This window comes from Enoplosus armatus, chromosome 5, assembly GCF_043641665.1.
Source record: "Enoplosus armatus isolate fEnoArm2 chromosome 5, fEnoArm2.hap1, whole genome shotgun sequence".
NCBI classification, from domain to species: domain Eukaryota; kingdom Metazoa; phylum Chordata; class Actinopteri; order Centrarchiformes; family Enoplosidae; genus Enoplosus; species Enoplosus armatus.
In genome coordinates this window covers 22,287,131-22,310,661 of record NC_092184.1, presented here as the reverse complement: position 1 = coordinate 22,310,661, position 23,531 = coordinate 22,287,131, and the positions used below count along the sequence as shown (strand labels likewise).

The 23,531-nt window shown below is 41.6% G+C and overlaps 1 protein-coding gene across 1 annotated transcript; it reads right to left on the bottom strand.

Annotated features, from left to right (window-relative positions):
• Positions 1–1,540: 1,540 nt before the first annotated feature.
• Positions 1,541–11,954, bottom strand: slc6a4a (solute carrier family 6 member 4a). The gene is made up of 13 exons (XM_070905571.1): positions 11,483–11,954; positions 9,929–10,063; positions 9,222–9,444; positions 7,358–7,496; positions 6,479–6,613; positions 6,239–6,342; positions 5,941–6,068; positions 5,613–5,725; positions 4,693–4,824; positions 4,059–4,158; positions 3,764–3,864; positions 3,383–3,550; positions 1,541–1,924 (listed from the first exon to the last, which is right to left on the bottom strand). Exons 1-13 carry the CDS (start codon positions 11,952–11,954, stop codon positions 1,850–1,852), a joined length of 2,025 nt encoding a protein of 674 aa, XP_070761672.1. The 3' UTR covers positions 1,541–1,849.
• Positions 11,955–23,531: the final 11,577 nt, after the last annotated feature.

The following is a 23,531-nucleotide window of genomic DNA, read 5'->3' as shown; positions in this document are numbered from 1 at the left end:
ATGTGTTGATCTGTCAGTTGTCTGTCTTACTGTACATATTGACGAGTATTTTGCCATGTTCATTATGTAAGTTCATATTTCCAGATGAGTATGTTGACCTTTTAAAGGATAAAATAAATAAAACAAACCTTTATGTGTCAAATCGTGTAAATAAAAGAATCAGAGGTTATTTATTTCCATATATCTTTATTATCTGTTATTTCCCATATACTTATATATCTTTACTCTATACAGGTGTATTTCTCAATACAGTCTTTTATTGACATACATAGATCGTACATAAGCTAGAGAGGTACGAGAGAGAGAGAGGCAACAGGGAGTTTACTTCCTTCATAAGATATTTTGGCAGTTAACAAGACAACAGGGGATCACATTACACACACACACACACGCACACACACGCACACACACACACACACACACTTGAAGTACAGTACACACACACATCACGGCATGCACACATAAAAGGGCTGGACACCTCTAATCCTTTTTTGCACAACCACCCATACATGCACCAACATACATAATCAAGGCGCGCACACACACACACACACACACACACACACACACACACGCATACACACACACAACACTCAAGCCCACACAAGAACTAAACACACACACACGTTCACACGTCCATGGAGAGAGGAGACAGGTATTCACAGGATAGATTACACCAATACCAGACTGACTAGTAATACACATGATGTACAGTACTCGCCATATTTTTCACTCCTGCTCCTACATACACACAGATACATACACTCTCACAAACACGCTAATTTTTGGTAGAAAGTAAAGAGCAGAAACGCTGATTTTCAGACGATGCCGTTGATAATGTTATTAGCTCTGATCCATATTTGGTTTCTGTTACTGGCAGTTATGCAGTATAACAGCAGAGTGCAGAGTGTCGCTGTGATTAAACAAGGACCATCATGTCATGTGTTTGTCATACTGAAGTGTGGGAGGCCCAAATGACAGCAGTGATACACGTTAAAATAAATACACGTCTTATATTGCAGTTATAGAATGAATACACTTGGTTGGTCCCATTTTTCCACTGGACATTATAACAGTCTTCGTTTCACACACACGTAGACACACACATTCATGTCATACCAGACAGCGCTTCACAGTGTAGGGAACTCGTTGCAAATCCGTCGTTCGTCCAAGATTCCACCAAATAAACACAGGCTGACAGTCAACACAATGACAACTACAATATTGAAACATCTTTAGAAATATGAACAGAACAGATATCATATATTTGGCTTCAGTAACAGATGTAAAAAGATACCTGAATTTTGCTACATATAAGAATGCATAACTTAACAGCATAATATGAAAATACAACCATAAAGAGGATTGAAATGTAAGTATGTGGCCTTCTCCATGTGATTTCAACGTGCAGTGGCTCCAATTTATTGTCTACATGAACATAGATGGTGTCATACTTTATATACTTGTATAAAATGTTTGTTACAACTGTATAACCTGAAGAAAGGTCGGTCACTAAATGACCTAGGTGTGAGTGGAAAAACAGAGAGAGGATGCTGACGCTGAAGATACTGAAACTAAGCTCTGGGTTTGCAAGTAACACCAGAGAACTCCTTCAAAACTGAACCAGCATAAGGAACCAAACTAAACAAAGCTACTGCAGCCCGGCTCCACCTAGCTCCACCTCTATTTCTACATCTTGGTGTGAGACAGCTAAAAACAAGTGTAAGAGATGGATGAAAAAGAGGCAAAGACGGTGAAAGGTAGCCCCCTTGTCCTGTAGTTTTGCAGTTTGTCCAGAAGAGGGCGCTCTGTGTTGCTAGAGTGGCACCTTCCTTTGGTCAGGGTTCGGTCAGACCGCGTTGGTGACAATGAAGTCTCTGTGTTGGTCACTGCCGGGCTCTGGTGTGATACTCTTTAACAGACGCTGTGAGTAAAGAGAAAGAGACAGACAGCAGGGAAAGATGAGGGACAGAAAAAGAAAGTGAGTAAATTAAACTGATATGACACAGCAGGTCACTAAAGCCACTAAAGTTATTGCAGTAGGTTGTGATTGATTTAGTCTTAAACCTGTGTACAGCATGCATTGTTTCAGTATGAGACCACGTAATGTCCAAACATGCCATTCATATGGAGTATGGGTACTATCTCATGTGGGGCTGCAACTAATAATTATTTTCATTATCGATTTATCTGCCAGTTATTTCTTTGATTTGTCAGTTCATCGTCTATAAAATGTCCAAAATTAGCCAAAAATGTGAATTGCAATTTCCCAGAGTTAAGTTAAGTTGACATTCTTAAATGTCTTGATGTGTCCGACCAAGTTTACAATCAGAGGCGACGAAGGAAACCAATAAATATTCACATTTGAGAAGCTGCAACCAGTGAATGTTAATCTTAAAAACTTGACTCTTTTTTTTTTCAACTAATCCTTTTCGTTCAAATCTCAAACACACCTGACTCGATCAAAACACTGAGTAGGGAAGAGCAAGAACGGTATCCACACCTGCAGTGAGTTTACAGATGACGAACACACAACCCCCAGTCTTGCTACAAAGAGACACTCGGGCGTTTTGACCTCGCTCTGCCTCATCTGTCCCGGCCAGTTACACTGACACTGTCTTCTTTCACATTCACATGCGCACAAAAAAACACGACTCCCGTGTGTTGACAGTGTGTGTCAGTGTCATTGTGTAACCCTGGCAGCAGTGTCAATACTGGACCACGGCCAAAGAAGCTCTGTCTACCAGCCTCTTTGATGTCCTCCTACCTTCTGTCAACTCTACCAAAGGGTATTACAAGATAATAATAATAATGATGACGATGATAATGATGACATGTTGTATTTGCATTAATTATGTAAGGGACAAGTTGCTCAAAAGACACCAGAAAATGTTAGGTAGGGCCCCACAGGAGCAAGAATTAAAGACGCTTAGCTCAGAACACTTTAATGTAACAAACAGACATCCGAGATTCAGTTTGTTTTGCAGGGCGATCTGATGTTGACACAAGCCTGGTCTCTTCATCCTCAAATCTGGCAACGTGACAGCCTACACGTGCATCGCAGAAAGTGGATGATGTGTGTGTGTGTCACCAGGTAATGCTCTACGCATATACTTGTGTGTGTGTAAGATCTATGGGGCCTGGAAGTTGTCATGGCTTAATCTCTGGCCTGCGTCTCCTCTGCGCTCCTTTGATCTGATCTGGTCTCCAGTCGTGTGCTCACTGGAGAGGGTAGACCCTGACAGCGCACAGACAGGAAAGGAACAGAGGCAATCCCTGTCGTTGGAGGAGCGTCAGTGAGAGAACAAAGGTCAGGAGAGGATGCAGGTAAGAAGGAGAAGGACAGAGCGTGAAGTGAAGTACAGGAAAGGAAATGCTGTACCTGTTTGAATGTACCCTTGGCATTAAGCAAGTGATAGACCATGTAAGCAGGCACACAGATGAATGAGGACACCCCGATGCAGTAGCCCAGGACAGTGGTCCATGGTGGGTAGTGGTAGTGGAACAGCCTGACCTCTGGAGGGAAGGCCAGGAAACTGATGATGATGAACTGGACACAGGAACAAAAGCAGAGCTGGGTTATGACAAGAATCAAACATCCATATAAATACAGGACAAAACTATTCTAATGAAAGCTAATAAGTCAATGACAGCTGTTCTAACTACTGCATCTTCATTTACTCTTCCAGCATTTGACACAACTTAGTGCCCATCTAAGCTTGTGTGTGTGTGTGTGTGTGTGAATACTGTATTTGAGCCTCACCAGCAGAAAGCAGGGGCAGATGGCCACCCAGCAGACCCTCCAGAAACAACCCGGGTAGAAACCAAGCATAGCCTGGATGTCATTACAGAAACGGTTGGTACCTGGAACACACAAAGTCCCAAATATCAAATATCTGTTTTCTGAGAGCTGAGGAGATCACAGTATCATCATAAGTCAGCAGCGCGGTTTACAATCTGCGCTCAAAAACAACACGTTACAATACAGCATCGGGTCACACTCTCCACGTTCACAATAAGGCTGCAAAACCATCACCGCCACCAATACTCAAACTTACCGTAGAACCAGGAGACGGCGATGACTTCGAGCAGGACCACGGTGATGACGGCAGGGCCTGTAGCGTACTCCTCAAACAGCTTCACCACAAACGCTCCTCCCTGACACACGAGACAAGACGAGGGAGAGAGAGAGGAGGATTTTCTGTAAAGCCATTTACAAATTACTCCTATGCAAGAGGCTTCATCTACAAAGTCTAAGTCAAGGATTAGGGAAATTTCTTGTGAGTGTTAAATCGCCCAAAGATGCATGTTGTTCACCACCTTACTGTAATGAGGGTTGGAGATAAACTGATTACTGCTCAGAGACTGCTCTAATCTGATTTCAGCTAATTGTTAACTACAGTCCATCACATTACCTAAAACACAACAGTCACACTTAAGATACTTTTGAACAGCATGAGCTTGTCTATAATATATTTGAATGGAAAGAGAGGATGTGAGAAATGATGGGAATTAAACAAAGTCTTGAATTCATGTTTCTTATTAGTGGCAGATTATCACGATCATCAGCTATTGAATTGTGTGCAGTCAGGTGGGATAAATTATTGATTTGGGTTATTCTAAAATCTAAATTGATTGTTTTTATGATCGATTCTGATGGTAACCGCTATGTGACGTTGTTATTTAACTTACATATGTGAGTGTGGAGAGAGCCCCGAGGTAGCAGACACACACCAGGCCGAAGACAAACCACTCTCGTCTCTTAACCAGGATATGAGGGAACTCGTCTAGCATAGCCGTGATCACCCCCTCCAACCCGGCAAACTGGAGAGACACCGGGGAGGTGAGAGGGAAAGAAATAAGAAGTGGAGAATTTTTTTTAAAAAAAGAGGCAGAAAATGAAACCATAGCCACTTATCTAGGAAACATTATACTGTACATATACCTTCGGCTGAGAGCTTTAAGATTCTAAATGTTATCAAGATGTTGCTAATCAGCTGTTTGATCAAATCAATCCAGCAGTAGTCTGAAACTCGTCTGACAATCCACAGTACACAGATGAAAAACATCCAAAGATGCCTTGTGTATCTCAACCTTTGCACAATGCCAAAAAAAATGAAGAGACAAAATGTTAACAGGGTCCAACATGAATCCAAGTACACTGACACTTTTGCAGTAATATCCTCAGTCATAAAATGGAGGAGCACAGCAACCCTGATGCTGATTCTACACTGATTATCAGTACGTGATAAGAGCTTTACGGGTCTCTCCAGCTGGCTGCCTCACAGCAGATAAACACGAGCTTATGGAGACAAGATCACCACACAACAGTAATATGAAAGTCCTGTCGCATTGTTTTCGTTGACTGTTATCCAAAATGGAACAGTGAAGACAAATAAGACCCGACACCTTTATGGAGCAACGAGTACGACAGGCAAATACAAGTCAAACAGAAGAAGTTGTTTGCCCGTACAACAAGGCAAATATGAAACCTCTGTTTCCAGGTTTGAGAGAGCATGCAAGAGCTGGGCACTGGGCAACAACACAATCAGGTGGATTACCACAAGGAGAGAGGGACATGTGAGGATACAAAGACTGATTGACAAACTAACCGTGCTGTCCAGACCCAACATAATGATCATGAGGAAGAAGATGATGGAAAAGAAAGTAGCAGCAGGCATATTTGCTATGGCTTCTGCATAAATGATGAACAGCAGACTGGGACCTGGAGAGGAAAAAAGAGAGGCAGATGTTGTATTCATCATCACAACTGTATTTTTGTAGACCTCGAACAGCATTTGAGCCCAGAACTACAAATGTGTGCAGCTGACGCTTCATACAACGTGACATGACATGAACGCTCTGTGCTCACATGATGTCCCGATGAGACTAAAGAGTAAAGAGCGATGTTTTTGGGATTGTGTTGGTGTGTTGTCCTACCAGCATCCTTGGCCACAGCATCCACGTCCTGCTGCCTCATCTCAGCCATGTAGCCCAGCACGGTAAAGATGACAAAGCCGGACAGAAAGCTAGTCAGACAGTTCACAGAGCTGGTGACCAAAGCATCTCTGAGAAGGAGAAAGGAGAGGTTTGGGTGGCAGGAAGACGACAGAGTTAGGGAGAAGTGTAATTTGGGAAGGTGGAAAAGCCCCTGAAGTAGCATTTGGCTCATTAAGCAGGTGGGTTTCATTGTAGCATGACATATATACTGAAATGTGTGATTAAGAATAATTCTCACTTGTAGCAGTTGTTGTGAAAAGGGTTGTAGCTGGCAAAGGCAAGCAGCACGCCGAACCCCGGACCCAGTGAGAAGAAGATCTGAGCCGCTGCATCAATCCACACCTTAGAGACGGAGGGAGGTCGATGATGGCGAACGATGTATGTTAAGACAAGAAGTTTGTTTAAGGATGGCGGCAGCATGAACATTTCTAACAGAGAGATCACAGAAGGCCTTTCAAGAATGCACCAAATGACTTACTGTAGTGCTAAGAAGTTTCTCCCAATCAGGTTTGAGATAGAAGACCACGCCCCTCCAGGCCCCGGGCAGAGTGGCCCCACGGATGAGCAACACCAGGAGGACCAGGTAGGGAAAGGTAGCAGTCACCCAAACTACCTAATGCAGAAAAGAGGAAAGACGAAACAAGTTACTTTTCTGTTGATGAACTCTTACGTCTAATCAGTCATAGCAGCTGATATACTGTCGGACTTACAGTGGACAGTAAAAAAAACAAAAAACAATGCAGAACCAGATTTATCATTATTCTTCTTCCACGTCAAAATGATGGTAGTAGCGGCTAATGTAGCCTGGAGCCGCTAGCCTGGAGCAGAGCTGAGGAGCGGGCTCCAGAGGTCTGGTAAGCTCACTTCTTTCTAACTCCACACACTTGTCTCCAGCTGACGCTGACTCAAGTTACATCACTTGGGGCAGTTCCTCAGATTTCACACAGCTCCCTCTGGAGCCATAAAACACTTTATACAACCTTTTCCACATATGCAGACCTGTAAACAGATGCGTAAAATCAGTGGAGTTCCCCTTTAAACTGCAAAACACTATGGGATAAAACAACTAAATCCTTAAGTTAAGGATGTTTCGCCAACACCAGCTATTGTACTATACTGTGTAGATTGATGTCCACCTTGGAAAACTAGAAACCTGTCTGGTCTTTTAGGGTTTGGATGTTGAGGTTTGAGCCACAAACCTTTTTACTTTGAGTCCTTCTAACCAACTTTACTACCCCTGATGATGAATGAGAAATGAACAACCGTCCTTTTCTCTGCCTCTCTGGCTCCATCAATCCATCCATCCATCCACTCTAACTGACACCCCCATCAGCCATGCAGGCGCCCCTTCAGTTACCTTTCCAGACGTCTTGACTCCTTTCCAGATGCTGAAGTAGACGATGGTGAAGATGAAGAGCAGGCACAGGGCCAGCTGCCAGCTGACAGAGCCCAGCTGGTGCAGACCTGGGGAGAGGTGGACCTGCAACACCTGCCGACTGGAGGGAGGAAACGATGTGAAGATGTTGGGGTTGAGAGGTGAAATTGAAGGGGACGCAAAGAGGGCAGACAAGGAACAGACAGTGATGAAAAAAGTGAAATTGCATAAAGGGAGAGAGAGAGGGGGAGTCGTGGAAGAGAGTAGGTGAAGGAAGAAGAGAAGAGGCAAGGGAACGTAAAAGGAATGAGAAGAATGTGGGGAATAATAAGAAGTGACAGAGAAGATAAGAGAAAGTGAGAATTCAAAGATAGGGTGGATAGGAAGGGAAAAGAGGAAAAGGACAGAGCATGGAAGTAAGGAGGTGCGATACAGAGAGGAACAGCAAGAAATAAAAAACATCACGGAGTAAGAAGAGGAGAAAAATAAAGGGGGTGGATGAGAAAGGGAAATAAACAGGACAGAAGGGAAATATACAGAAGTATAAACTTTGTCGTCCAATATGAGAATGCGAATCCCTTGAAAAATAAACACATACATGATACATACAGATTAAATGAGCAGTACTGAAAGTTCACCTAAGGGAAACGATGGAGAGACTAGATAAGAACCATACAAGAGGGCCATGACTGACTTCATAGCAAATTCATGTCAATAAACAAAGTTTACACATGCCAACATAAAAAACAGAAGAAACGCACTACAGGGCAAGAAAAGAAGGAGCTGAAATGAACAGGGAGGTTAACATCTGGTCACAGGTTAAGCACACAGAGCTTGGACGATAAAACAGAGACGTGATTTATGTCGAAAACAGGAAATTCTGGCACCAGACTCAGTTGGGGAATTTGTTACTTTTAAACCTGTATTAGGAAAAGTCAACTCTGGATAAAGCCTGAATCTGTCTCGGTGGACAGACACGGACACGGTCTAGTGAGCAGCTGATAAGACCGAGCCAGTAGACTGTAGAGTCCCAAAGCAGTCAAGAATAAGAGAGACAGTGTTTCAGTTCGGGTTTTACATTACAGTAAAAACACAAAACAAAAAGAAACCTGACTGAGTTGAGTTACTTGAATTAATTACTGTGAAATCCAAAACATTGGTTAACAATTAGAATAATATAAATAATCACTTAAAAGTTCATGTCAGTGATGTTTTTTTTAATACAAGAGCATATTTGTAACTGCTGCTTCAAATTTTTCTCACTACCTTCTCATCCATCTTTTTATCTTCCAATAATCAAAGAAAACATCAGCTCACTCTCTCTCTCCCTCCTGATCTCTAGCCTCTCTCATCCTCCTCCTGCTCCTTTAGCTACAGTAAAGTGGTAGTTCATATGCTGGCACGCTAATTCAGAGTGAGCTGAGAGCTTTCTAGTTTGTTGTAATATCTATTTAAGCACAAACTGTTTGCTTGTCAATAGAAGCTAAAATGGAATCACAAGTGACTTAACTGACCCCTGATTATCTGCACATTGACTGTCACACAACACACAATATTATCTGTGAGGATATGTCATATATTCTTCTTCACATAGTAAGTTACTCTACCCATCTCAGATGAGATTAGAGATTCTTATAATGAAAGTCTAATAGCATCTTTCTGCTGCGTCTTCACAAGCGGTGGTGCAAGTGGATTTTGGAGAGAGGAATGGTGGTAAATCTGTCAGTTAAACACCAGAACCGACCCTGTAAATCGCTCTCTGGAAGTCATCCTCCCTCCTTCACTTGACGCCTCCCTCCTGCACAGCTCTCCCCTACGCCTCTACATCCGACTTACATGCACTTACGTATAGAACTCCTCGGCCGGGGAGGTGGAGGAGTTGGACCACGACACGTTGTGGTCGGTGGACATGTAGCGGTTACAGTTGGCGGTGTTCCAGCTGTTGGTGCAGGTTGTCCAGGGCAGGGTGGGCCGAAATGATGACAGTAGGTAGTACAAGGCCCAGGCCATGATGGTGTTGTAGTAGAAGGCGATGTAGAGGGCTATGATGCAGATGGCAAAGCCGATCCCTGCGTGAGAGGCAAAGAAATGATTAGCAAGAAATTAGCAAGAAAAATCTTCACTTGAACTAAATTTCAACTTGGACTGTCTTGATTATAAACTTCCCATCTACATTTGATTAAAACTCTCCAGATCCTCAAGAGACATCAGTGGTGTTTTCAAGCTAATTCAAGTTGCTATTGGGTGAGTGGGTGACATTTCCGAACAACAACAATTTACATACTATCACATTTCTGAGCATCTGGCATTTGGCATGGAAATGTGACAATTTCCATAACAGAGAGTCAGTACATCTCACTAGATGTACAAGAAGCCAGGGATGCTCTTCAAGGGAACTGTACCAAGGGGGACAAGGGGGTTAAATGAGCTGTCTCTCAGGCTCTGACACTGTCCTTCTTCGCCAATTTTCCTGTTCTTTTATCTTCTCCTCTAAGAAATCGCTATCAACTCATTTCTCCATCTGTTCCGTTTTCTCTCCACTCATCCCGTTACCTTTGAAGATGGGGCAGATGTGTTTCCAGATGGAGATGCAGCCGCTACGGTGGAACTGGCCCAGAGCCAGCTCCATGTAGAAGAGAGGGACACCTCCGAACACCGCCATCAACAGGTAAGGCAGCAAAAAGGCACCTGGGCAGAGACACGAGGGCGGATGGAAATTTGGGGATGAGAGAGGGGGGAAGGTGGAGATGAGAAACAAGTAAGGAGAGAGGGAGAAGAAAAAATGGGGTGATCGATGTGGGGAGGATGAAAACAGTGGGGAAAGTGAGAAGGGAATTATTCGAAAATAGAAAGAGTTATGGAACAGTAAAAAGTAAATTACACTCATGAGAAAAGCTACTGGTACACACTCCATCTGAAATCTCAGTAGTCCTCTCAATAACTCCCAGTGAACCAAGAACATTAAACAGCACTCTGTAAAAATCATCACATATTGTAAGTACCTTATCATTTATACAACCCCAGTCCATTCAAAAACAACAGTGCATGCTTTCCCAGTTCAATATCACCCTGCATTCAATATGTGGAAACACACAGTAAGAGGGTAATTTAGTTTAAATTCCACAATGACAAAGTAGGACTGCTGCGATGTTGGCTTCATTATCAAGCAGGGAAAATATAAAAGTGATGAAAGGAGAAGTAGAAGACCAAACACTGAGGAACAGGGAAGCAGCAGGACGGCAGCCAGATCTTTGGCCTCTCCAACCTAACGTGCAGAGTTTGATAACACATCTCTCTTTCTTCCTTTCTTCCTTTCTTTCTATCTGATTATCAACTTATTTTCATGTGCATGTGTGCATTTGTGTATGCGGGTGAGTCGGTGTGTGTCTCATGTCTTTGTGACATGAAAGCAAAGATAAGGGTTGATTGAGCAGCTGCCTGGGAGACAGGTTATTAAGCAAGGAGAAAGAAGAGACTGAAGGCGTTCTCATAAAAACCACAATTAATACTGTTGCCTCTATCAAGTGTCTCCCAGTCTTCATCTCTACCTCGCTCCGTGAAACACACACACAGAACACAGGAAATTGCAAAGATTTTATTATTGCAAATTCAATAAAAGCGGAAAGGGAGGCCCTGCTTGCCACTAGGTGAGGACTTTGTAGTGACAGAGCACGGGCAGGCCACACAGACTTTGTAAAAACACAAACTTACCTTTTTGTACTTAAGATTGTGCAAGAAGTGAGCTCCATCAAGAGCTACTCATAAACAAGTATGTTAACGGCAGCAGTCCTTATAGGCCTACGCCCTTTTTCATTTAGCTGTTTGCTTTGCAGGAGTGAAGATCTCCATCTACCTCCATCTTTTGTGATGGAAGAGATTACAGGGCAGTAAACTGACACACTTCAGCTGCTACATATATTGTGAATTATTACTCTGACTATTGTACACTCCCAATATACGCTGCAGGACAATTCAAGAAAGAGCTTTTTCTTCTTCTAATCCCTGAAATCCTGTTTACTCTAGCACGGGATTTCCTATACGCTGATCTCCAACTCCACCCCACTCCTTACCTCCTCCACCCATCTCAAACATCTCTCCCCTCCTCACCTCCTCCATTTTGGTAGCAGATGTAAGGGAAGCGCCAGACATTTCCCAGGTCCACAGCGTAGCCGATCACAGAGAGCAAGAAGTCCATCTTCTTGCTCCAGGTTTCCCTGGGCCTCTCCAAGCTGGTTTGTTGGACCACCAGAGTCCTGAGGCCTCCCAGCGGCACTGAGGACCCGGTGCCTCCTCCAGTCCCAGAGGCTGTACCTCCGGCGCAAGCCGCTGTCCCTGGTCCCTCCCGGGGGCTTTGAGGGGTGGATGTGGTGAAGCCATTGGACACCTGCTGTCCAGAGCCGGAGGTCAGGCTCTTGGGTCCTTTCTCTGCGAGACCATCAGCCAGCATCAGTCTACCATTTTCCTGCTGCGTCCCCTCCTCTTCTCCCCCCACCTCCTCTCTCCCTTTTTCCCCCTCTCCCTCATTCTCCCCTTTGTCCATTGTCAACATGCTCGTCATCATCATATCTTTTGTCTCCATTGGGTCGTGTTGATGTTGGTGTTGGCGAGGCGGTTAGGGGTGGAGAGACGATCTCAGCGACGATGAAGGGATTGTGGCACTGCTGTCTGATATGGTGCCCATTAGGGGAACAGAGGGGTTAGGAGAGCGGGGGAATGGTGCAGTGACGGTGTAGGACAAATGTGGCAAAAAAACAGGATTGTCCTTCTTGGACAGGTAAAGGAGACAGGGGACAGGAGGGAAGAGCTAAAAGAAGAGAAAGGGGCCAGAATAAGGGGAGGTGTGTGTGGCAGAGGACTGAAATGTGTAAGTCTGTTGAGCAAGAAGGAATAAGAGCAGGCAGCTGGGACAGACAGAGGAGGGTATCAAGACGAGAGATGTGTTTGAACAGGATGTGGCCAGCAGGAAAGTTACAAGAATCTTGGATCTTCTCCACAAACTGCTCGTCCTCTGAGACACTCAGCGATGGGGCAAACTGCAACAAACAGAGGGAAAATCCACAGATAAGTCACAGGCAAAGTTATTCAGCTCTAAATAAATTTTTGAGTGATATAGAAACTATAAAATGAGTCTTTCTGTCCATCTACATGCCAAAAGCCACCGAACTATGACAATGAAAAACAGTCTCAATGGTACATATTGAGGGGACTGTGCTGGGACATGCCGATTTACTTCTCCTCGTGGTTCTCATTTCATGCTATCTCTCAGTTGCATAACCTGTTTTGATGCTTATCTGATCAAAGCCGTATAATGGGGAGAAATTAGAGAATATATTCTGGCATTGGCGGCTTTTTTGAAGGCAGGAAACACCTCGAAAGATAGAAAACAGAACAGAAGACATGTTGACACGAGCTGGTAAAAAAGTATTTCGATTGTTACCAAAAGCAACATGAAATATTAAAGATTCAACATCAGTCAAATATGGATAACATACAAGTGATTTGCTCAACAGGTTTCTTTTGCAGTGTGACATGCACTAAGCAGACAACAGATTAGTAAACAAAAATCTATATTAATTAATTGACCTCACGGTTTGAAAACGAGCTTACTACTCTTTAATAATGAGTTTAAACAAGGCTACCTAAAATGCATATGTTTGACTATATTCAATCAGTATGAGTACAACTAGACTTAGATGTTATTTCAACTGCACTTACTATTTCAGGTGTTTAAGAAGGCAGAATTTCACACATGAATGCAGCACATGCATCTCCTTTATTTCTTAATTAAAAGCTAAATCACTTGATATAGTAAATATCATTTCAACTCAGGACTTCTACAAAATTGTACATCAGAGACCAGATCAGTGCATCCAGTGATATTCTATGTGAAGAGCCATGAATATGTAGTTTTTGCTCGTTATGTACATCATGTGAGAGGTAACTAAATGTAACCGCACAATATAAAGTGTGCTTTAAACTTTATACCTTTCATACTCAGTATAAATTATTCAGCAGCTGCTTTGTGAAACAACTGAATTTGTTTTAAACTTGGCAAAGAGAAAGGCTACTCTGCACGGATAAAGATATATCTTTAACATTTCACTCACAGCACAGTATAGCCGGCAGGAAACTCCCACATACTCAACATCCAAAATGCTCTCACATGAGTAATGGGTCAAACTGAGAGAGTCATTTAAAAGTGGATTAGATTGTTTATAGTGTTACCTCAATTAGTAATGAATGCCAGAATGTAGGAAGACTCAATTTACATGAAATGTCATTATCTTAATTAAGACCGAGTGTCCAGCAGTTTTACACGGCACGACATTCACATCTGACTACCACGCAACCATGATCCCGTCGTGTACCTGGACTGAGGAGGAAAAGAAACACTGGCTGACCCTCGATTCAACACAAACATTTCTTTTTTTTTTAAATACAAACCACACTTTTACTTGCTGATGAAAGTTCTTCATCACAACAAGGACTTCATTTCCATCTGAATATTCAGGACTGGCAAAAAGTACAGTATGCTCCCTCTGGTCTGTTCTTAAACCCTGACGGAAATCTGACAATTTCTGCTTAAACGTGAGGATAAAGTGAAATGTTCATTCACTTCAACAACAAAAAATGATGTAACTGAAAAATGTTATCTTCTCGCCTACACACACAGCGTATCAGCTGTCACACTGCTTCACAATAGAAGGTCGAGAAAAACGCAGATGAAATACTAAATCTGACCTGCATGTGCAGACACACTTAATCGCCCTCTGAAAAAAATACACAAGAAGCAACATACATAATTCAAATTAAGTTTGAATAAACAGTTTTTTTCCCATGTCTCGTTATTTAAAAACCAACACTACAGAATGATACTGAACTTTAAAGTCAAATGGTTTCTTTAATCTTATCTTTTAGTATTCCACTAAGAAGACTTTAACAAAGAAAGGGAAAGTAAGATAACATCAGGATTTAAGCAAAGATAGACTGAAAGAGGACACGCGAGGAAAATACCAATGAGCCCTTATAAACCAACCCAAATTGAAACACTCCTTTGAGCCATCTCTTATCTCACCGAGCTCTGCTTAAACTTCAGACAAATCGTTTGTCACCACGCTGTCACTTTGGAGGTAAATGCACTAAAATGAACAGCAAAGTAAATAGTATTTTATCCCAACTCACATCCCATACATTACCTGAAGAGATGGCAAATGAGGACAAGTAGAACCTGTGGCAGCTAAAAGACACACAAACAGCAGCAGCAGCAACTTCTGCCCAAAACTTAACGAATCCTGTGGTATTGCAAAAACTTGCCAGAGAAACAGCGTGCACTAGCACATCAGGACACTGTGTTTGCCCATTGAGCTCTCAAACCTCTCATTTCTCTCTCTCTCTCTCTCTCTCTCTCTCTCTCTCTCTCTCTCCCTCCCTTGTGGTCCCTCTCTTGCCGACTTGCAACCGCACACACTTACACACATGCCACGCTAAGAGACACACAGCCGCGCAGAGACGCATGGATGCGTGCGCTCAGACAGAAGGTACTGGGGAAACATTATGCAAGCGCAGACATGCACACTTTGAAGCCTGGTTTGATGCATACAGTAACAACACAAACAGCAACAATGAACTGTGAGTGCAGCTCTGACACAGTATGGACATGGCAGAACTCACAAACACAGAAACTGCAGACCAGGGAAGGCAATGTGGGGCTCTGTGTCAGGGTGCTACCCGCTACCGTCTGTCTTGCCCACACACACACACACACACACACACACACACACACACACACACACACACAGCTGGAGTTCTCACACACATTTTTCTCCTTAACTCGTTATGCTTTCACTTTGCTCTCATCGTCAATCTTTTGGTCCCTTTTGAAGTTCTTTCCTCGTGTCATCATACACACCTGCTATGGAGAGATTAGACTTTGACCCCTGTTGCCCATCATTTATGGGTCCTGTTCTACACCAGCAGTACATGCATTCAATTCAGATATCAAGTGTGAGGCATGTTGTCAAAAAGGGAGACGCTGACTTTCTCGCAAGTACAATTTACAAGCTTCTTCTGCGTTTAAAATGTGTTTTACTAATAAAAGCTAGTTTCTCTCCACTTGACGTACTCTGGTGTTAGTGCAAGGTCAAGTGCATGAGTCCCTGAATCATCTTGCTTACTACTACTCAGTGCAAGGCTGTGGTAGCGCTGGGCAGCTCCCAGGTCGGACTGCATGTAGCCAATCTTGCCTCTGTAACTATACTCCCCCAGGTTGTTGCTGCACTTTAATCATTTTTGCCTGCTTAAGAAAAGTTGTAAGTGTTTCATATACTGTAGTGTAAGATCAAACTGCTTCAACCTGTCACATTACACAGTGAAAGGTTTGTCAAAATTGAGAAATAAAAAAAAAAAAAAATTGTAAAAGCAGTCCACAACTCTGTCTGTGTTGTATCTTGACTTCAGTTCGTATTTCATGTGCACAGGCAGACACATGCATGCACCAAACACTTTCTCACGCATACCCATGTTGCACAAACTATATTTGCAATCACATGCTTGAGTTAGAGCAATCCTTATTGCTTCTTATGAAATGTTGAATGAGTCATTAAACCATACTTTATGATGGAATTTGAAAGTCCCCCCATAATGAACCAGACATCAGCTCATTTGCTTCTGAAATCCCCCAGAGATCCCGAGGGGAGCCTGCTCAGTGTATCTTTTACTCTAAAACAACTTGTAAAGCTTTGGGCTCTACGCCAGCTTCTCGTAACCTCGCTGTTTTTAAACACAGACCAACACCCTCTAGTGTGGGGCACAGACGTCAGGAATGGTTGAGTAAAAATAATATGCTTATCAGGGTCTGCTTTGGCAACTCTCGGGGGGGGGGGGTTTCCTGAATAGTTTTGGACTCGTGACAGTCTTTCTCTATTGGCCAACTTTCCTTTTCTTTTCAAATTTCTTTGTGAGACACCTGACGGAGGACTAAACACTGGCAAGTTAAATCTATCTAGAGTATCCGTCTGTCTGTCTGTCTGATTCTGACCAATAGACGATTTTTTGAGGATGATATTGAAAATCTGAATTAGAGAATTTTAACTTTAAGTGCTCTCTGGTGGACAAACTATGTGATGAAGGCCCTGTTTCCAAATGACCTCAAACTATATTTTCAATTTCTGTACTGCAAATAGTTGTTACTGGTGGACATTTACGCTGCTACAGATCTATAATATCGGCCTATATATACCAACCTGGCTAACTTATCGGTCTGGCTCCCCTATCTGTGGTGTGCTGTATCTATCTGTCTGTCGGGATAGATTTCCACAAACAAAATTATGACGATCTCAATTTACTGAACTTCGCTGAATTTGATGATTTATATAAAAACACAACAAAAGGAATAATGTTTCCTCTGGCCAGCTTTTACGCCTGCGTAGTCAACATTTCTTTGCTTTGCTAAAAAAATGTATAGCAGATCATTAAATTGAATAATCTGAGCACCAGATTCCTAAAGGATCACGAGTTACCGTGCTGGAGCAGGTAAAGGAAAGAAACACACACACAGACACAAACACACATGATATGCACAGGTGCTTTAAAACACTCACTTTCTTACTCACACATATAGGAGTGCTCTCACTTACTCATACGCCCACATGGACTCACACAAACATTTTGTCTCATTCACACACACACAAAGAGCAAAGCAGCTGTCTGTTTCACGGACACAGACACTTGTCTTTTACTCTCACACGTGCACACATACAGTACAGAGCGCAGAGAGAGAAAGAGAGACCAACCTGACAAAATAATTCATGAGTCCTAATTCATGAAATCCTTGTTCTGACCCGCAGGTTTTCTGCTGTGTGTGGGCTATATAGTTTCCCATGTCCACCTGACGCCATGCCAACTTCAGCCCTGGCTAATTGAAAAATAAACAGTGCAGATAGACATGGGAGGGGAAAAACTGTTTAGTGCATTAGGTTGCTAGTGTGAAAGCCTCTACACTGCTGCCACATCTGCACAAACAACACCAAACTAATCGGTGGAACTTGTTGTACTTTAAGAGGAAACTCCGGGAGAAAAGAAAAACACTCGCACATTTTTACATGTGCCAGATTGAGGGGCAGCCTGATAAGTAGACATGCAAGCATATTTTAAGTGGCAAATTGTCAAAACATGCACAGTAACCTGCCCTGAAGGAGAGACTTGGGATGGTGGGAAATGTGGGAAATGTTAATGTGGGAATTATTCAATTATGGGCCTTTTGCTTCTACCATGACTGTGTAAAATCTGTCTGTTGGTCATGCGCAACTCTGAAATACACAAACAATAGTCACTCTCAGACAGTGGTCACCATCAACACAGCCATGTTGTTGTCACAGCCAACAGAGGGACTCAAACACGTGTGGTCATGCAAGAAAATGACTTTCAATGGTACATTCAGCTTTTACTTGTTTCATAGCTGCTGCGTAATGTAGGAGTTACTGAGGGTTACCGTCATTCGTTTTTGTAGTTATATCTTATAGACAGCAACCTCACTGTTTTAAACTCCGACCTTGATTTGTCCCAGCTTTATGTCGTCATTTTTCAACAATCAATTTCCCTACAACCCACAAGAACATTACAATAACATATTCCCTCAGTCTGAACATTCAACCTCCTCTGTGTTTGAGTTTACATATGAAAATGCACTCCAAATTATCTAATAAGGTTACAAGCGCTAATCTGGGAGCCAAGTGGAGCTATTTTGAAGATGATTAATGACATCATTCCGCTGTTTATGTCTTCAGTGACACCTTTGTCACAGTCAAATGGTCTGAGATTAATCATGTGAGTGTTACAGACAGAAATGCAGGAATGTGTGTCCACACATTTGAATGAGAAAATGATAACCGTATTATTGTAACTCTTTTTTAATGATTCAAGCAAATGATTCACAAGTATATCTTTTTTTATTGAACAGTTCCTGCTCCCCACTGGCTGTTATGACCCTATAATCCACTGGGTGAAAGGTCATTCTGTTCATATGTGTTTTTGTTATTAAACCTCAGAATTTGGAATATGTTTTATCATCTTCAAACCAATAGGCCACAGTTTGACTGAAACAAAAAATGTGTTTTGGATAAAACTCAAATGATTTGACCAAAACCAACTGAATTATATGCTTAAAGCTAATCTTGATGCAAGAAAGAGAAAAAGCAGATGTTTATTGATACTTATTAATAATAGAGTTAAAGGGAAGTAGATGGCTCTATGTGCTAGTTTTCATTAAAAGAACTGGTGGTCAGGGGGTATCTGGTGGAATAGTGGTTAAGATGCTCACTACTATGCTACTGTGGTTACATAGTCACATTGGTTGTCTTTAAGGAAAACAAAATTCTACAGGCTGCTAGGCATGAGACTCTATCACAGACTGCAGTAACACTACCTACCAAAACAATAGGGTGCCAGCACACCTTAGGTGCTTGATGTCTTACTTATGCCTTAATTACGACATAAACTCTCCCTGGGACGGACCAGCATCCTGCAACGTCAGTGACGCGCAGCCACTAAAAATAAAGACAACCCGTAGAGCATCCAAGGACAGATTACAGGCGGTTGCTGATCTGACCATAATGACGACAGGGGTTCAAATACTACAGCAAGTACACAAAACATTACATAATTATACCGTCAAGTCTGAAATTCAGAAGCGACTGACACAAATGTGGCCAGCGTTCACAACAGAACAAAAGTGGTTCTCTATTTAACACTTGATTAGACATCAAATACGTTAAGTTACTGAAATTTCAGAGTATCTCTTTACGCACGACACCAGCGTTCTTAAAAAGCAAGCCGGGCAATATGATATGAAATGGCTTGAGGCAGAAAAACTAACAATGACAATGAAAACAACATGTTATTGCTCTTTGGGGTCAGATGATGTTAAAATGCACTTGGCATTGTTCTAATGGCCTTGGCATGAGGCCAAATGCATTTTGCTGAGGTTAAACTAATGGCCCCTTCAGTGTGTTATAGGTGGAATTGTACACAACATCTCTGAGATATTTTCCAGGCCACCTTTAGCTGCAAACATGACCACCTCATTAATTATTAGAGAAATTATTATTAGGGCATAGGCTATGTACTGTAAATATTCCCCACAGATCAAATCAAAATCGAATCAAAACATTGCTTTCTGCAAGTCTGTATTTCCTTTCCCCAGTAGATCTCTGAGGGGGAAAGTCTGAGAAAACACTGACTTTCCATTTAACAAGTGGCCGAGGCACAACCTGTGGGTGGTGGAGGGTTATGGCTTGCATTGTGTTAATTATTTTGGGATTTCTTGAAAACTGAATGGCTTTATGCCCACATTTTGTGCACAGTGAACAGTAGGAGCTGACCTATGAGGCAGTTCCAGATAATATGAAAACAGCGTTTGAAAAGTTCTCCCCTCAGTGTTCATCCATATTAACAGATAGAGCGATAGATAATGGATGAATAGATAGTGAAACAGCAAGCTTTTACATGGTTTCCCCTCTCTGAGCCTCTCTTGTGCGATACAATACAGACTTTTAAGTAGCAGAAAATTAAACATTCCTTTAATTCCTTACCTTCATAAACAGAGGGAAAGAATCATGGTGAAATTTATATTTTCTCTTTTATAATAATAATAATAATAATAATAATAATAATAATAATACAAAAAAGAAACTACAGAGACTACAGCCATTTAGTCCCTGTGTAAAGTAAATAATTTATCCTCATTCATTAAGACATAAAATATCCCTAATTAAATAACTAATGCCCAAATCTAAAAGTTTCTAATTTGTTCCCCAAATTATAAATCCAATTTCACATTCCTGATAGTTATATAATAATATAGATGAGGATGAATGTCTGATAGACCTCAAACAACAACAACAAACAAATTAAACACACTAAATCTTACAAAAACAAAAAACACCTCTCACCTTTTAAATCGCCCATTATGTGACTGGACCCTGGCTTACACACATGCACAACATATGTACATATCTTACAGAGATGGCTATCAGTATAAATTTGCACCCGAGAAGTGACTGGAGTAAACAGTGATTGTAAATGATGAACCCGCTGGTAATGACATTATGGGATGTAAAATGACAGGCAGTGTGGTCTTACCTTGATATTTTTAGCAGGACGGTCTGCGTTGTCCATGGAGCGTCTGGTCCTCTGGTGACCAAGACGTCGCCCATCAACGCAGTCTAAACCCAATCACACAAATCACACATGCCTGGGCTTACAGCAGGCCGTATTCTTGCTCTGCCTGGCTTAAGACACAAACACACATACTCAAGCATGCATGCACCCACTCACACACATGCTCTCACCCAAACACACACACACACACACACACATGCTGAGCTTTAGAAAAGGATCCTTGCCCCTAATCCTAGACTCCTTGATGCATATTTATAAGAGGGACAAATAGGAATAAGATACATATATACATAAATCAAGTCACAAAATGTACAAAACCAGCAATTTCAAATATATACATTATGTTTGTGTGTGAGGTTATTTGAGCCTGTCTATGTCTGGTCTAACTAACCCATTTACAGCCACCTGCAATCTACTGGGCCAAAAGGCACCATGCCAGGTACAGTAGTCCAGTCAGTCTACTTAGCCTTCATTATGTGTGTGTGTGTGTGTGTGTGTGTGTGTACAAGGAGAGAAATGTAAGAGATATAAAAGAGGGCAGCCTGGGTAGAGACAGACAACACAGTCACCGTCATATTGACATTAAATTGAAATCACTGTGTCCTCTTTCTTTCTGCCCCCCCACCACCCCCCCACCAACACACACACAGTGTCCAGTCTCTCCTTCTTGTTAAAAGCCAGCCTGTGTGTGAGTGTTGAACGTCATTCCAATCAGCATCAGCTGAAGTACTAGGTTAATCCTCATTGCAACACACACAAATCCACACACATAAGCATGCACACACACACACACACACACACACACACACACACACACTGACAAAGGGAAGAAGAGAGGAACAAATGGAAGGGAATAATGAGACCAGGTGTGTGATGAACAGTCCTGTATGGTTCATCGGTGGGCTAATTCCTCCTGTCAAACACAAACAGCTGGACATGGAAACTATCATAAGACTCATTTTTGACGTCAGGACTTGTAAGCCAGGGTGGACAGGTTCACAAGTTCACAGTCCTGCTTTGTTCTGCGTCCCATACCTTGAAACACATCCACAATAAGCCTTCATAGGATGCCTTCAAGACAGGAAACATGTGAGGACCGCTATGTAGGCTTTTGAAACTGTAAGCCTACACTGTTTAAACACACAATGTACAGATTGCACCTTTAGGAATACCAGGAAGGGTTCAATCTGAAGCTGACTCATACTCGGACCAGTGGTCAGCGGTGAAAGCAGCAAAAAATACTCCTGCATTCAAAATCTTATTTGAGTAAAAGTACAAAAGTATTTGCATTAAAATATAAAGTAACAAAAGTAAAAGCAGAGTGGCCCGTTGTAAAATGATGTATATTATATCATGTGATTATAAGTATATAGTGATGCATTAATGTGTACATCACTAATGTTGCAGCTGGTAAAGGTGGAGCTAATTTCAACTACTTTATATATTGTTGGGTATCTATCTTAATTTATATTTTGTATTAATAATCTGAATCTGCAAAGTAACATGGACTTAAGATATTAAAAAGATGTAGTGGAGTAAAAAGTACACTATTGGCTTCCAAAATGTAGTGGGGTAGAAGTATAAAGTAGAATAAAATGGAAATACTCAAGTAAAGTACAAGTACCTAAACATTGTACTTAAGTACAGTAGTTGAAGTAATGTACATTCCAGTTAGAGGGATCACGGTGATGTGCCCTGACAATGCGGCGACAAATACAACGCATTTTCTGCAGTTGTTTCACAATTAAAGTCTCCATGGAGCTTCACCCATAGAGAGCTTTTATGGTGAAACACGAGCAGCAGGAAGTAATTATTGTATAGAATTTTTAGTTTTAGTACAGTATTTTTTGTTTGAGCTAAATTGTAGCTCTTAACGTTAGGCTAATTTACAGAATTAGCCTAGTTGAGGTTAGCAAAATAAAGTTAACATAGCAAGATATGAGCTATTTTGGTGATAACAGCTATTACAAATACAATAATTAAATAAAATATAATAATTAATATTATACAAACCTTGATTTATTTTCATAAACTTAGTGTTGAACTCCTTTGCCAGAGTCAGTGTGTAACAAGGATTTTCAGGACCTCACCTGTTAAAACCACGAGAAACTGTTGTCGCCTCCTCTCACCTGATTGGCTGTCTGATGTCCGCAGTTAAAATAATTAACCAATAAACACACACCTGTTACTGATGTGGCTGCTCAGTGCTGCATCATGCTTGAAAAACAATTCGCTTTTATTGATACTGACAAAAAAGTTTTACTTCTAAATTACTATATGTCAAATCCTTTACACCAAACGCTTCACACAGTGGTGGAAGAAGTATTTAGATCGTTTTCTTAAATAAAAGTAAACATTCAACAATGTTAAAATACTTCTCATATCTTACTTATTAAATTTTTATCAGAAAAAATGTAAAAAAAGTTGTTAAAAGTAATAATTTAATTCTAATTATAGATATTATTGCTATTATTACGTTATTATTCCGGATGCACCTCAAACACATTTGCTGGAGGTGGAGCTGGTGTAATGGCTGTCAGATAGAGGTGCAGTAAAAAAGTAGTGTACATGTACTTTCCACCACTGATTGTCAGGGCAAAAACACTGTTATAAAAGAGAGTTGCTGTTATAAAATATAAGATTTGAAGATATGTGCTAGAGAGGAAAAAAATGTATGAATGAAATACTCAAAATGATATATTAACAAGAAAAGTAAATTTTCCCCAAAGTTTGACGTTGAGGCCCATAACACATATTCTGGGGCTTCAACCTGGTGAGCTGACGTGAGTGATTGCCTCTGGAGGCCAGGCTGCGCACTGGCTGCTCACATCACCTGCCAATCATCTGAATACAGGATAAATAAGCTCCATACATTTGATCTCACACCAGATACAATTTAAATGCAACTAGGGCTTAATTTGCTTTCTTCTATCAAACATTCAAAACCAGTAGTTTAGCCGTTTGTGCAGCCTTTTCATGG

Excerpts from the sequence above, each read along its gene's own strand:
- slc6a4a (XM_070905571.1), bottom strand. The coding sequence starts at position 11,954 with ATGGAGACAAAAGATATGATGATGACGAGCATGTTGACAATGGACAAA. Across the intron at positions 10,064-11,482 it reads CTGCTACCAAAATGGAGGAG|GTGCCTTTTTGCTGCCTTAC; the intron begins GTGAGGAGGGGA and ends GTCTCTGCCCAG. Across the intron at positions 4,159-4,692 it reads CTCTCTCCACACTCACATAT|GGAGGAGCGTTTGTGGTGAA; the intron begins GTAAGTTAAATA and ends CTCGTGTGTCAG.